Source organism: Saccopteryx bilineata, chromosome 5 (assembly GCF_036850765.1).
Source record: "Saccopteryx bilineata isolate mSacBil1 chromosome 5, mSacBil1_pri_phased_curated, whole genome shotgun sequence".
Taxonomy (NCBI): Eukaryota; Metazoa; Chordata; class Mammalia; order Chiroptera; family Emballonuridae; genus Saccopteryx; species Saccopteryx bilineata.
In genome coordinates, this window is record NC_089494.1 from 162,054,825 (window position 1) to 162,071,042 (window position 16,218).

Genomic DNA, 16,218 nt, shown 5'->3' on the forward strand with positions numbered 1-16,218 from the left:
GCATCCAGTTTCCAACTTCTCTGGTGATGATCAGAGAACTAGTATCTATCAGACTAGTTTTGAAACGGACAGGTTTAGCATAGTCTAAGTATTGTAACTATAAGATATTTTATGAACCGCAAGGTCATCACAAAGAAATACCTGTAAAAGTTATACAAAAGAAAAAGAATCTAAAGAATATCACTAGAGAATCTCGACAAAACATGGGGAAGACATAGAGGAAAAGACAAATGCCTGAAACTAATATAAAATACCAATAAAGAAATCTACAATTAAAAAATTTAGAGAGAAAAGACAGACAAAAGAACAAGATTAACAGAATACAACTTTCAAAGTGGCATAGCAGAAACTTCCCTAACAATAATTACTTTAAATGTAAATGATTAAGTCCCCCATCAAAAGAAAGTGACTGACTGAATGAAAACAAATAAACAACAAATAATATCTAGACTCCACTATAATGTCTACAAGAAACCCACTTTAGATTTTGAGCACAGAGCGCACATAAGCTGAAAGTGAAAGGAGAGAAAAAATGTGTAAATAATAACCAAAAGAGAGCAAGATAGCTAAACTTAGATCTGACTAAATTGACTTAAGTGAGAACTGTCCCAGGAGATAAAGAACATTATAAAACAATGAAAGGGTCATACACCAGGAAGGTATAACAGTTATAAATATATACCAACTCAGGATTAGAACACGTAAGTATGTAGAGCAACTATTAGCAGAACTGAGGGGATACAGCAGTATTTGGATCTGGAACAAGACAAGGATTTTTACCAATCTATTTGACATAGTAATGGAAGTCTTAACCAGAGAAATTAGGCAAAAACAAAGCAAAACAAAAACTAAAAGAAAACCACCTTGATAATAATATACAAAAATCATTTGTGTTTTTATACTCTAGCAACATACTGTCTGTAAAAGAAATTAGGAAAACAATCTTATTTATTATAGCACCAAAAAGAATAAACTGCTTAGGAATACACTCAACTAAGCAGGTGAAAATCCTATATACTAAAAACTACAAAATGATTAAAGAAATTGAAGACACAAGTAGATGGAAAACTATCTTATGTTCATGTCTTGAAAGAACTGAAAATGTGTGTCCACACACAAACTTGCACATGAATGTTTATAGAAGCATTATTCAAAATAATAAGGAAGAAACAAATAAAAAAGCCAAATGTTCATCAACTGATGAATGGAAAAATAAAAGGTAGTACATCCATAGACAGGAATGATGTTTAGCCACAGAAAGGGATGAAGCAGTGATAAATGCTGCACCATTGTTGGGCCTTAAAAGCATCATGCTAAGTAAAAGAAGGCAGTTACAAAATGCCACGTAATGTATGAATTCATTTACATAAAATTTTGAGAATAGACAAATAAATGGAGACAGGAAGTAGTGGCCAGGAGCTGGAGGGAAGGAGAAATGGGGAGTTGATTCTAAGGAGTATAAGGTGTTTTAGGGGAAGATGAAAATGCTCTAAAGTTGTATAGGTAGTAACAATTCTATGAATGTACTGAATGTTGCTGAATTATATAATTTAAAAGGGGTGATCTTATGATATGTGACTTATACCTCATGAAAGCTATTAAAAATAACAATTATATTGTTTTCCTCCCTCTGCAAATTTCTTTTAATAAAGAAAATCAGTTTGCTTAATTAAAAGACTGAAGGGAGATGAGTGCAATGAGTTGCATTTCAGTGAAGTTGAATGATGGACACTTCATGCCTAGACTGGGATTTGGCACCTCGGCTCCTAGTAAGGTAACTATTGTGGCATTGGAGAGGGAGGGGTAGCAGATAGGGTCCTGATCAAACTAGTCCCTGTGTGAATGTGGGAAATTTAGATGGGCCTCTGTTTCTTCATTGGTAGGACGCTTTCCCTCCAGTTAGGTTGTTTTGTGCAGAAAGCCAATGCTTTTCAAATTTCAATAGGCAAAAAATACCAGAGCATCTTGTTAGAAATACAGATCGAAGAGTTCAAATCACAAAGTTTCTGATTCACTAGATTTGGGAGAAGGCTCAGAAGTCCACATTTCTAACGAGCTACCAAAGATCCTTGTGCTGCTTGTCCAAGGATCACACCTGGAGTAGCACTGTATCAAGGGAGTTGGAAGGGGTGGGTATGTTGGTTTCTGTTATTCTCCCTTGCTGTCCAGTTGTAGCCATTTCACAGTATATTAGGATAAATGGAACCCAGTTATTATGTAACCCCAGGCAAGGCACTTTGCAGCAAGCGTGCTTGTGATGAAGTTTCTCTGTAATGTTTAGTATCCAAATTGTCCCTGTCCGTCTCTACTCAGAATATTGAGAGAAATCTCTGTAGCAAAAGGATGTGGAAAAAGACAAAAAAAATGGTAGAGTCTCGGTGGTCTGAGGTGGAAATTGTCTCTCGGAGGCAGGTAGCCAGCACTGTGCCAAAAAGGGGGCCAAGTGACTCTTGGAAATTCTTTCTTTCTGGAAGACTGAACTCCAGGCATGTTTCTTGTTCAAGCACTGTAACCTTCCAAGAGCACAGTGTTCTTTCAGTGGCGTTTATGGTTCTTGAATGGAAGCTGTAGAATTGGTTCTTTAGCTTGAGAGTCATGTAGTGTGAATACTGAGGACCATAGCAAGAACATTGGCACAAAGTGTAGCTTTTCCTTTGATTTAGCTCTTCAATCGGTGGACAATTAATCTCTATGGCATTAGTGAACTTATCCAGAGTTAAAAATCTAAAACTGTATTTAAGACCATTTAATTACAGAGTGAGGTAGAAGGGGTTATTGGAGGGAATAATTATGGCTAAATTAAAAAAGCTCAGTCTGGTGGACCATAGTAAATTTCGCAGCTGAGAAAAATAACAAAGCTTTAAAGCAGAAATTATCACCTAATGAACAACTTAATGACCAAAAAATGATTATGAGACATCTTTGAGTGAAAAACTAGTTTATTCTTATAAATTCTTGTCCTTCCTCAGATATTTGAAGTGTTTCTCTAAGTGTACATAGGGTAATGACTAATGCATTCCATCTAAAGTTCCATATTCATTGCATAGATAGATAATTTTTAGCATTGGATTTCTGGTTAAAACCAGATAAATAATCTCTTATAAATTAAATTAATTTAGGGATGTATATTTAAAGGTTGTGTTAACCTGTAGATCACAGAGAGAATAAAAATCCAGAGGCAGAAGGTTAAACCCAACAATGTACTGTGGGGCCGGTTTGTGGGCTCACAAGACTCAATTGTGAGCATCTATTCCCCAAGTTGGTAGCTTGAGATTAGTCATGAGAAAAGTATTTGTACCGCACAAACTTGTAAGTACCACAGATTGGGACTTTTTTTCAGAGTCAATTGTCAAACATTTGTCACCTCTGGCTCCTAACCCTTAGCAAAGCAATAAGTTTTGTCAACCAGCTTTGCTTATGGTATTACTCATGTGTTCCTGAATCAAGTGGCTTTTCATTTTTTATGCATTTGTAGGTTGCTAAGAGTAAGGTAGAAGAGGCCATCAGGACAGCAATTGATGTAGGCTATCGCCATATTGATTCAGCCTATGTCTACCTAAATGAAGAAGAGATTGGAAGAGCCATACAGGAAAAGATTGCCGATGGCACTGTGAAGAGAAATGACATATTCTACACTTCAAAGGTGCTCTATAAAGTTGCATATGTACCTGTGGAGTTTAATTGTTTCTTGGTAAATTACTCCTCTCCTTGGTTTAATTTGATTTGCTCTCAAACCTAGGTCTGTAGAAAAGTGGTTAGGAACATGCTGGATGATAACGTGGGTTCTGGTCAGACTTTCTATATTTGGTTCTTACTAAATGTGTAACTTTGGACTTAAACTTACATAGATTCTTTGCCTCAGTTCCCCAAGCTGTAAAATATAGATAATATTATTTACTTAACTGGATTTTCCTGAATGCTACATAAAAAATACATATAAAGCTTTTAGAAAAGCTTTTAACATATTTTAAATGCTAAAAATAATGTTTAAGTGTATATACATACATATGATATATACATACATACATATATATATGTAAATACATATATTTATATATATTTGGTAAATTTAGGAATGGATTTGGCTTTTCCAACTCAGATATACTCAAATTTTGACAAAGTGACTTAGTCTTCTTTAGCTATAATATGAGGTGATGCAATTTCTTCAGAAAGTAGAGGTTTTTGGAAACTAATAACAAGTTTTAGTTCTTTAATATTCTGTAGTTTTTACTGTGAAATATTTTAATCACAAAAAGAGTTTTTTCACATTTCTGAGCCTTATCCATCATATCTCATCTAGTTACAGGGTCAGCAAACATTTATTTCTCTTTCCCATGAAATACAAATAATTCTCAAAAATTGATACGATAAAATTAATGTTTATGAATGTACTTAAGTACTTTAAAAAAACCCAAAATTCTTGAGTCATTTTCTCCTAACTATTCTCCATGTCCACTGACATCATATCTGAAGCAAAAATGAAATAATTTAGGTATTTATTCCAGAATGAACAGGAAACTCAAGAGGAACTTTGAGGGGAAGTAGCTCTGAAGAGAGTTGCTGTCCATGCAAGTGAATCCTATGCAGGTCTGTGACTGGATATATCTTCAAGCCCCGAAATTTGAATCTCTCCCTGTGACTCTGTTTAGATGTAGTATCACAACAGTACGAGCCTTCTTACTCTGACCTCCTAATCTTTTTTTCATAGAATCTGTTTGTTTCCTTATCATTAATACTTTTAATTATTTTTTTCTTAGGATATTACTTCTTAAAATGAGGTGATTAAAGTGTCCCCAAAATAAAGTTCATATTTAAAATGCAATTTCCCAACCCAGTCTGCAGATACTATTATTTATGATGTTTTAAGTAGCACTCAGGAATATGTCTTTAATTAGCTAACCAAATAATGCTTTTATATTATAAAATTTGAGAACCTCGGCCCTGGCAGGTTGGCTCAGTGGTAGAGCATCAGCCTAGCATGCAGGAGTCCCGGGTTTGATTCCCAGCCAGGGCACACAGGAGAAGTGCCCATTGCTTCTCCACCCCTCCTCCTCTCCTTCATCTCTGTCTCTCTCTTCCCCTCCCGCAGCCAAGGCTCCATTGGAGCAAAGTTTGTCTGGGCGCTGAGGACGGCTCTGTGGCCTCTGCCTCAGGTGCAAGAATGGCTCTGATTGCCACAGAGCGATTCCCCAGGATGGGCAGAGCATCGCTCCCTGGTGGGCATGCTGGGTGGATCCCGGTTTGGCGCATGCGGCAATCTGACTGTCCCCCCCCCCCCCCCCGTTTCCAAATTTGGAAAAATACAAAAACAAAACAAACAAACAAAAAATTTGAGAACCTCTTTGTAAGACCATATTTTCAGTTTGCTGCATTATTGTCTTAATTCTGTATGAAATAATTTATCATGATCAAGAATTAAGAGAGTCACTGAGTGACTCATCACTTCCGTCTACTATAAGTGGATTATGGTCATTGATATCTTTTTTTTGTTTTTTTTGTTATTTTATGAATCTCTCCCAAAGAGTCTTAAATAAATAATTCCACACTCCTTCTCTTTTAACCATTGAAGCTGTGGGGCACCTTTTTCCGTCCAAAATTGGTCCAAACTGGCCTGGAATTGTCACTGAAGAAATTTCAGCAGAGCTATGTGGATCTTTTCCTTGTTCATTCCCCTTTAGCTTTGCAGGTGAGTAATTTTACTTTGGTTATCAATATAAAAATTGTAGCTGAATGCAAGGGAAGAAATAGCTTTTAAAAATGAGACAAAATGTACAAAATACATTAAGATCCCTCTTTTTTCACTTCAACTATCTTCATCTCAGTTCAGTTCAGCCCCAGAATGACAATAGTTCACTTGTTTCAATGGCTTTGTGTCAATCTTGTGGAAGCCCTGTGCTCCTTCATCTGAACGCCATGCCCACTGTGTCTGGGAAGTGTCCTGATGTGGGGGTCAGTGGAGGTCCAGGAAATTCAAAGAGGATGGGACTCAGCCTTTGATATGCTGACAGGTTACTCTCTCATTTGACCACCTCCAGGTAGAAAGTGGAATGGGAAAGGGCCAGGACTGAGCTGAGAGGCTTGATGAGTCAGAGCTCTGCTCTAGGCACTCACTAGAATGGGGTCCTGGGTGTCTCAAGTTGTCTTTGACATAAATAATATTTACTAAACATTTAGCAGTGAAAACATTTCTAAGAGATGTGTGCCCTAAATGTACTTTCTTTTTCTTTATCCTAATCTTGAAATGCCGTTAAAAATAAGGATTGATTGTTCTATTAGCCTCAAGTCAAACAACTTGGCTGAAACCAGACATAGCTTAATACAACCTCTTCTTTTCTATGTTCCAGCCTGGGGAGGAAATTATACCAAAAGACGCACATGGAAAATTCATTTTTGACACAGTGCCTTTCTGTACCACGTGGGAGGTGAGTACCACCTCTGCTGCTTGGGGCAGAGAGGATAGACAAGACAGAATTCAGTAAAGGTGGGTCTAGTTCTGCCACCTGTGTAGATTCAGGCAAATCCCAGAATGCACCTTTGCCTCAGTTTTCAAAATTTACCCATTTAATAATTCAATACTACTTACTGAGTGACTATGATGTACTCAGTTCTTAGTACTTCTAAATACTCAGGTGACATCAGTGAATAGATCCAAAGATTTTGTTCGCATGGGAACTAATGTGTGTGTGTGTGTGTGTGTGTGTGTGTGTGTGTGTGTGTGTCTGTGGCTTGGAACACAAATTGGTAATTAAAAACAGAATGGGCAGGGTGGGCCTCCTTGAGAAAATGACATATGAACAAAGTCTTGCAGAGAATGAGGAAATTGATATCTGCATATCTGGACAAAGAGTAATAGAAGGCAAAAGAAGGTAAAGGTGGTTTTTAGATGGGAGAGAACATGCCATGTTCAAGAAACAACTAAAGGGCATGTGTGCTTAGAACAGAGGGAGTTTGGTGGCCAGTGATGGGAAACAAGGTCAGAGAGAAAACAAGGGCCTCCACCCTACTTCCCATGCTGCAGCTGCCCCAGTCCTGCCCTCCTGGTGCTTGTTTTGTTGTCACTCAATCACATATTTTTAGGTGTTCAGCTACAGATTGTGCTGGCTCCTTTAGCTCTGTTCTTTACCTTGCATTTTTTCTTGCTCTTATCTTCTTGCACACTTTCTCTATTATTTTTTATTCTCCTCATTTGGCCAATTCCTGTTTTGTTTATTGACACCTGAACCTTTCAGACTTCTCTCTTTAGCTCTGGCTCATAGTCACTCCTATCCCCAGGCCACGCCCTGAGTGTGCTCCCATTATGACATCTTGTCAGCCAGTGACTCCACTGACCTCTCACAAATTTTTCCTCCCCAGGCCCTGGAGAAGTGTAAGGAGGCAGGATTGGCCAAGTCCATTGGTGTGTCCAACTTTAACATCAAGCAGCTGGAGATGATCTTGAACAAGCCAGGACTTAAGTATAAGCCTGTCTGCAACCAGGTTAGTCCCATCAATACAACTCTGGCTTCTTCTCCCTCCTCTTCAGCTTAATTTTCTCTCATTTCCACATGACACTAATGACACTACATCTCATATACTGCTCACAAAAATTAGGGGATATTGTATTGCTTCATATTCATTTTGAAATATTCCCTAATTTCAGTGAGCAGTATATGTTGTGCTTTCAGACATCAGCTGCTTCAAGAGAACTAAACGTATTTCCCATTGTTGAAGGAAGTTCTCTAGACCATGTCACTTTACTAAAAAAAAATCTAAGTGTCAGATTGGAGTATAATCTACTAGGTGTTATGATGATTGGTTCTAAAAATGTAGAGCTAGTAGTTTACTGACTTTCCTTATCTCATAAAAGGTTAGTAAGTTGGAACTATGAAACTAACAACCTTTTTTTTTGAGAGAAAGAGAATGAGGAGGAGGTGAGAGATGAGAAGTATCAACTTATTAATAGCTTCTCATATGTGCCTTGATAAGGGTGGGGAGTGTAAGTAAGCTAGTAACCTCTTGTTCAAGCCAGTAACCTTGGGTTCATGCCAGAGACCTTGGACTTCAAGCCAGCAACCTTTGGACTCAAGCCAATTACCATGTGTTTCTAGCCAATGATATTGGGATCATGTTGATGATCCTGTACTTAAGCTGGAGACCCTGTTCTCAAGCCGGCAAGCCTGCATTCTAACCAGAGACCACAAGGTCATGAACTGGGGCCCTCAGCATCTTAGGCTGATGCTCAATCCACAGTGCCTCCACTGGTCAGTTTAAGTCTAACAGCTCTTGTATTCTGTGCCATGGGGCCTCTTGATAGCACTAAATTACTCCCAAACAATGTGAAAGTGCTTAATAACACTAAATTGTACCCTTAATAATGGTTTATGTGGTAAGTTTATGTTATGTACATTTTACCACCATAATTATTTTTTATTAAAAAGGCAATTTGTTAAGATAAGGCCACTTCAATGAGCAACACATATATACCTGTCTTGTAAGATAATAAAAGAAACCAGGAGTGTAGAAGTGACTGACTGGCAACACTTCTGCACTGCAGAGGGCCCACACTCCCTGGATTAGCCCATATCCTTTTACATTTCTTCCATGCAAACTCAGACAATAATATTCAATCCATATATTAAATATTAGTAAGGCTTATTATTTTTCTTATTTTTAGATTACAAATAAGGGTCCTAAAAAGTTAAACTTCTTGTCCCTTGGAAAATTTACCTTCACTTAAAGATCACCAATTAAAAGAAAGGAAAGAAATCTGGTTTTGCCTGGAGTAGTTGGTAAAGAATTAAAGGAGAAGCTGGATATTACTTGAGCTCTAAAGGGGGGGATAGAATTTGGCCAACTTGAGGCTGATTGGTTGGAGGGAGTTTACTAGGCCAAGAGGAAGACCCAGGTACACGACCATGTTTCCAGCCGGAGAGTCTGAGAGATCTGCTGATCGCAAGTTCTGGTCTTGTCTCCATGAGCACTGAGCTCATTAAGCAATACTGAGATGCTACCTCAGGGCAGTTAGCCAGAGTTAAGTCTTTGGAAGTCCCTGTGGCACAGCTGTGAGTGACAATCATGTGTTTTCCCATGTTGCTGGTATTCCTAACTGTTTTTGACACCGTGCAATACAGCACTGTATATTCCTTGTTAATTTCCGTTGGTGGTTCTATAATCCCACACTTCTGCTTGGCGACCCACAGGTAGAATGCCACCCATACCTCAACCAGAGAAAATTGCTGGACTTTTGCAAGTCTAAGAACATTGTCCTCGTTGCATACGCTGCCCTGGGCTCCGACCCCGAGAAGGATTGGTAATGATCTCAAGAGAGTTATTCTTACCAGAGATGCTGTACACTCTAGAGTCCTCTCTCAACTGTCTGGAGGAAATTTAGGATAGGTAGTAGAGATAATTTATCTTTGTCAACCCTTTTCCTTGCCAAGTGGTAAAGACTCAATAAAACATCAAATAATAACATTATTGATAAAAAGTTCATAAAATTTAGGTTTGGCTTTGAAGAGTGACAAAACCAGTCCAAGCCATGATTTGACTCTTTTAAAAAATAATTTTATTTAGAAAATTAAATTTACTGCAGTGACATTGTTCAATAAGAGTATATAGATTTCAAATAAATATTTCTATAGCATTTGAACTCTTGCTTGTGTTCTGACACTTTATGGTTGAGTGATGTGGAACAAGTAACAACTTCTCCAAGTATTATTTTCCTTATATCTTCAAGAGAATATCAATTATGCACCTTTTAACACATGATAAAAGTGAGAGAACTGAAAGCATTATTTTGAAATAGCAAAGTCATATAAAATAGGATTTTTTTTTTGTATTTTTCTGAAATTAGAAGCTGGGAGTCAGTCAGACAGACTCTGCATGTGCTAAACTGGGATCCACCAGCATGTCCACCAGGGGGCGATGCTCTGCTAATCTGGGGCATTCCTCTGTTTCCCCAGAAGCCATTCTAGTGCCAGAATCAGAAGCCATGGAGGTGTCCTCAGTGATTAGGCCAATTTTGCTCTGATGGAACCTTGGCTATGGGAGGGGGAGAGAGACACATAGAAATAGGAGAGGGGGGAGGGTGGCTTCTCTTGTGTGTCCAAGCTGGGAATTAAACCTGGGACTTCCACATGCTTGGTCGATGCTCTACCACTGAGCCAACTGGCCAGGGTCGGCAGTTTTTCTTTTTATGATGGTGGTTACCAGGTTTTAGTTTGAAGAGCAATTTTGTCTTTTTGACTTATTTGATCTTTTACGAAATTTCTCATAAATGTTTTAAAGATGAAAAGGAATCCAAGGTTTTTTTTCTTTCTTACTTTCTCTTGCCCTTCTTCTTTGGATTTACCAAGAGAAGCAAAACCAGACTTTGTGATAGTCAGAGGTAATGAGGAAGATTCTAGAGGACTAGCCACCCCCAGCTTGAATGAGTTGTCCCTAGTGAAATGGGTTAACAGCCTCAGACACACAGTATCTCTGCCTCCTCGCCAGGGTAAAGAAGAACAAACCAGTTCTCCTAGAAGATCCAGTACTCATTGCCATTGCTGCAAAGCACCAGCGAACCCCAGCTCAGGTGGCCCTCCGCTACCAGCTGCAGCGAGGGGTAGTGGTCCTGGCCAAGAGCTTCACTAAGGAGAGAATCCGAGAGAATTTCCAGGTACCCAGTAGGGCTGTAGGCAGCAGGGACTGATGGACACTGCATTTCCCCTGGTGTGGGTTATTTGTGAGGCTCTCCATGTATATTGGGGTAAAGCTTGTCTTCTGTAATTTGTACATAGAAGTGCTTTTATTTAACTCTCCTGTACTCCAACTGCTGCAGGGTGGGGGGTTAGCAAGAACACTAAACAGGTTCAGGTTTGGTCTCAATCCTGGTGTTTAACCCAATTGTGTGAACCTGAGTAAATCATCCCTTAATTTCTTTAACTGCAAAGTGAAGGCATAAGATGAGAAGGGGCTTATTTTCAAAAATTTCTGATATCCCATTGCTACAACCACAGCCACTCCATAGAAGTCTCTGTAGGTAGCCTGAATTGCCAGTCTCAACAATCTGAGTAGAAAATCCCCATGACTTTGCCAGGGAATGTGCACCAGGTTCAAGGCAACTATATCATAAAAGCTACATAAATTTCTACTTTAATTTGTATGTCTGTCTGGAGGGCAGGGGTAGGGAGTTATTGCCTCAGGAAAATTGATCTTCTCCTGTTTCTGATAGGTTTTTGATTTCCAGTTGACACCAGAGGATATGGAAACTTTAGATGGCCTCAACAGGAACATGTCCTATTTTGATGATTCTTAGTAAGTAGCTTATTTCCTTATAGACGCTGGAAAGCAGGACAGTGAAGGAACTTGACTTTTTCGAATCCACAAAGCAAAGACTTCTCTTCCCTTTTCCTGTAAAAAAATTGTTGGAAATCATTTTGTCTTCAAGCCCTCAGACAACTCTTTCACTGTTACTTTTATGTTCCCTCTGTCATAATGCTACTTAAATTCTAGGATCAATCAATTTATTAATATTATTTGCATATTCCCTCTGCTCTTGCCCTTTTTCTCCTCTTACTCATTGATCCAAACAAAACCTGGTTAAGTCCCATCTCTGCTACATCATCAGGTTCTCCCTTCCGCAAGATTATTACTTAAGGCATTGAAATATGTGTTCTTCTTAAATAACAAGTAGACAGGGAGGAACCAAGATGGCAGCAGTATAGACAGATGCAAAGATTCCCAGCTCACACCACCAAACTGAATTACAAATTAATTTACGAACAATCAGTGTGAAAAACCAACTTTGGATTAAAATAACAGGTCACAAAAACTAAGGAGCAAAGAAGAAGTCATAGCAAGCCTGCTAGGGAACTCTGAACCGCAGTGGGGTGGGCTCCCCTGCATCCAGGAGTGAAAGTGGGGTCAAATTGAGATCCTAGAAGGGCTCTCCTTACAAGGAGAAAAGAAGGAAATATTGCTCACAGCTTCTTGCCTTGGGACCTGGGAATGAGGTGTGCTAAGAGGGCTGGCTTGTCTTCCAAAAAAAAAGTGGGAAGAGAAAGAGAGATGGTAACGAGCAGAGGGATGCATGGGATTACCTGAGAAGCTGACTCATCCAGAGTGGAGGTGGCCATAGCTGGGGGAGGGGTTGAACCCTCAACAAAGCACAAGCCTAAAGTGGTTCCAGGTGACCCACTTCCAGAAGCTCTCCAGTCCCAATCAGAGTAACAAGACACAGCTGACAACAGGAAGTGGGGAGGAAGGGCAGTAACTCGGGTCTTAATGGAGATCTGACATACACCTCCACTTTACTGAAATGAAGAAAGCACCCCACCCCCAGAAAGAAGCTGGCAGATCTGGCCTTCAGAGTCTCCAGTTACACCCACTGCATTCCTGGATACAGAATAAAATAAGCCTTCTTTTGACATCAGTAAACAAGACTACCACTGAGTTAAGAAAATTGAGAAGAAAACAAACAAATCAAGACTTCAAAGAGGCTCTACTAGGTAAGGAGATCACAGCTGGAAGAAGCCTACAAGTCACAGAGGATAATGGTAGGCAGAGAAGCATAAGTCTTATACTTCAAGCAGATAAATCTTCTGATAAAGTCTTGGATGAATTGAAAGTAATCAAATTACTGGATGCAGACTATCAAATAATTATTTTTAGGATGCTTGAAGAAATCAAAGCTACAGTGAATGGACTTAATGAACACTTCAATATAAAATTGAAAGCATCAAAAAAAAAAAAAGGAAATCATAAAGAAGAACCAGACAGAAATGACAAACACAATATTAGAAATGAAGACTACACAGAAAGCAATTAAAAGCAGTCTGGATACAACGGAGGATCAAATCAGTGACTTAGAGGACATGATAAGTGAAAGCATGGAAGGGGAGCAGCAAAAAGAAAAGAGACAGAAAAAATCTGAGGAAACTCTAAGAGAGCTCTATGACAACCTAAAGAGAAACAACGTCCGCATCATATGCATTCCTAAAGAAGAATATAAAGAACAAGGGTTACAGACTTTGTTCAATAAAATCATAGCTAAAAACTTCCCTAAGTTGATGCAGAAAGATGTCACACAACTTCAGAAAGCACAGAAATTCTATTAAAGAGAAACCCCCAAAAATCTATACCAAGACACCTTATAATTAAAATAGAAAAAATCTAAGAGATAAAGAGAAAATATTAAAAGCTGCTAAGAAGAAAAGGTTATCACCTACAAAGGAGCCCACATAAGGATGACATCAACTTCTCAACAGAAACACTTGAGGCCAGAAAGGAATGGCATTATTCAAAATAATGCAGAACAAGAGCCTACAACCAAGACTTCTTTATCCAACAAGGTTATGTTTAAAATGGAAGGAGAAATAAAAAACTTCCCAGACAAAAAAAACAAAACAAAACAAAAAAAATTTATTACAACCAAACCAATTCTTCAAGAAATGTTAAGGGGCCTGTTATAAACAGAACAAAGGGGGAAAAGAATATAAAAAAGAGGATATAACTTTAAAGAATAAAATGGCAATAAACAACTACATATCAATAATAACCTTAAATGTAAATGGATTAAATTCTCCAATCAAAAGACATAGGGTAGCTGCATGGATAAGAAAACAGGACCCGAACATATGCTGTCTACAGGAGATGAATCTCAAAACAAAATATACACATAGGCTGAAGGTAAAAGGATGGAAAAAAATATTTTATGCAAATGCAAATGAAAAAAAGCTGGGGTAGCAATACTTATATCTGACAAAATAGACTCTAAAACAATGATTATACTAAGGGATAAAGAAGGTCACTACATAATGATATAGGGAGCAATCCAACAGGAAGAGAAAATGATTATAAATATATATGCACCTAATATAGGAGCACCTAAATATATAAAGCAGATTTTGATGGACATGAAGGGAGAGACAAACAGCAATGCTATAAGAGTATGGGATTTCAATACCCCACTAACAACAATGGCTAGATCCTCAATAAAGAAAATTAACAAAGAAACAACAGAATTAAGGGATACACTAGATCAATGGGATTTAATAGATATCTTCAGAACCAGCTACCCTAAAGCAGCAGGATATAAATTCTTTTCAAGTACTCATGGTACATTCTCTATGATAGACCACATATAAGGGCATAAAATGAGTCTCAACAAACTTAAGAAGACTGAAACCATATCAAGCAACTTCTCTGACCATAATGGCACGAAACTAGAAATCAGCTACAACAGAAAAACTGAAAAACACTTGGAAACTAAACAGCATGTTATTAAACAATGACTGGGTCAACAATGAGATCAAGAAAGAAATAAAAAAATTTCTTGAAACAAATGAAAATGAGCATACAACAACTCAAAATTTATGAGACACAGCAAAAGCAGTCCTGAGAGGGAAGTTCATAGCATTACAGGCATACCTTAAGAAGGTAGAAAAAGCTAAAAAAAAATAACCCTGCAAGTAAAAGAACTAGAACAAAAACAGCAAGTAAAGCGTAGAGGAAGTAGAAGGAAGGAAATAATAAAGATCAGAACAGAAATAAATGACATAGAAACTAAATAGAACAATACAGAGGATCAATGAAACCAAGAGCTGGTTCTTTGAAAAAGTAAATAAGATCAATGAACCCTTATCCAGATTCACCAAGAAAAAAAGAGAAAGTACCCAAATAAATAAAATTAGAAATGAGAGTGGAGAAGTAACAACAGACACAGCAGAAATAGAAAGGATTGTAAGAAAATGCTATGAAGAAATGTATGCCAAAAAATTGGACACCTAGGTGAAATGGACAAATTCCCTGAAAAAATGTAATATTTCAAAAATTATTCTGGAAGAATCAGAAAACCTAAATAGACCAATTACAACAAATGAGATTGAAACAGTTATCAATAGACTCCCAACAAACAAAAGCCCTGGGCCAGATGGCTTCACAGTCAAATTCTAACAAACATTCAAAGAACTAACTCCTATCCTTCTCAAGCTATTTCAAAAAATTCAAGAGGAGGGAAAACTTCCAAGCTCCTTTTATGAGGTGAGCATAATTCTAATTCCAAAAACCAGACAAAGACAACACAAAGAAAGAAAAATATAGGCCAATATCCCCGATGAATTTAGATGCTAAAATTCTCAACAAATATTAGCAAACCAGATCCAGCAATACATGAAAAAATCATATAACAAGATCAAATGGGTTATATTTTGGGGAGGCAAGACTAGTACAATATTCAGAAATCAATCAATGTGATTCTTCACATAAACAAAAGGAAGGACAAAAACCACATGATAATATCAGTAGATGCAAAAAAAGCATTTGATAAAATCCAGCACCCATTTATGATGAAAGTGGGAATACACAGATCACACCTCAACATGATAAAGGTCATTTATGATAGGCCCACAGCCAACCTCATATTCAATGGGCAAAAGTTAAAAGCAATCCCCTGATGATCAGGAACGAGGCAAGGGTGACCTCTCTCACCACTCTTATTCAACATAGTTCTGGGAGTCCTAGCTACAACAATCAGACAAGAAGAAAAAAGGCATCCGAATTGGAAAGGAAGAAGTAAAACTATCATTATTTACTGATGATATGATACTGTACCTAGAAAACATTCAAGTCACATTCAAAAAAACTACTAGACTTGATAAATGAATTCAGCAAGGTGGCAGGATATAAAATTTTTCTTTCTTTTTTTAATTAGTTTTACTAGGGTGACATCAATAAATTAGGGAACATATGTTCAAAGAAAACATGTCCAGGTTATCTTGTCGATCAATTATGTTGCATACCCATCACCCAAAGTCAGATTGTTCTCTGTCACCTTCTAACTAGTTTTCTCTGTGCCTTTCCCCCTTCCCTTTTTCCTCTCCTCCCCCCCACCCCGTAACCACCACACTCTTGTCAATGTCTCTTAGTCTCGTTTTTATGTCCCACCTACGTATGGAATAATGCAGTTCTTGGGTTTTTTTCTGATTTACTTATTTCACTCCATATAATATTATCAAGATCCCACCATTTTGTTGTAAATGATCTGATGTCATCATTTCTTATGGCTGATTAGTATTCCATAGTGTATATGTGCCACATCTTCTTTATCCAGTCCTCTATTGAAGGGCTCTTTGGTTGTTTCCATGTCTTGGCCACTGTGAACAATGCTGCAATGAATATGGGGCTGCATGTGTCTTTACATATCAATGTTTCTGAGTTTTGGGGGTGTATACCCAGTAGAGGGATTGCTGGGTCATA

General features: G+C 38.0%; 1 protein-coding gene across 5 annotated transcripts in view; it reads left to right on the top strand.

Annotated features, from left to right (window-relative positions):
* LOC136306954 (aldo-keto reductase family 1 member C3-like) overlaps positions 1 to 16,218 on the top strand; it is a 45,152-nt gene that overhangs the window by 17,089 nt on the left and 11,845 nt on the right. For 3 of the 5 annotated variants that reach the window (XM_066233899.1, XM_066233898.1, XM_066233901.1), the window contains 8 exons: positions 1,653 to 1,774; positions 3,476 to 3,691; positions 5,570 to 5,686; positions 6,345 to 6,422; positions 7,354 to 7,476; positions 9,180 to 9,289; positions 10,474 to 10,639; positions 11,195 to 11,277. In XM_066233899.1, coding sequence (XP_066089996.1) covers positions 1,688 to 1,774; positions 3,476 to 3,691; positions 5,570 to 5,686; positions 6,345 to 6,422; positions 7,354 to 7,476; positions 9,180 to 9,289; positions 10,474 to 10,639; positions 11,195 to 11,277 — 980 coding nt within the window. In that variant the 5' untranslated portion in view covers positions 1,653 to 1,687. Of the gene's footprint in view, positions 1 to 1,652; positions 1,775 to 3,475; positions 3,692 to 5,569; positions 5,687 to 6,344; positions 6,423 to 7,353; positions 7,477 to 9,179; positions 9,290 to 10,473; positions 10,640 to 11,194; positions 11,279 to 16,218 lie in introns of those variants that run through there. The other 2 variants (XM_066233900.1, XM_066233902.1) reach the window with 2 other exon arrangements.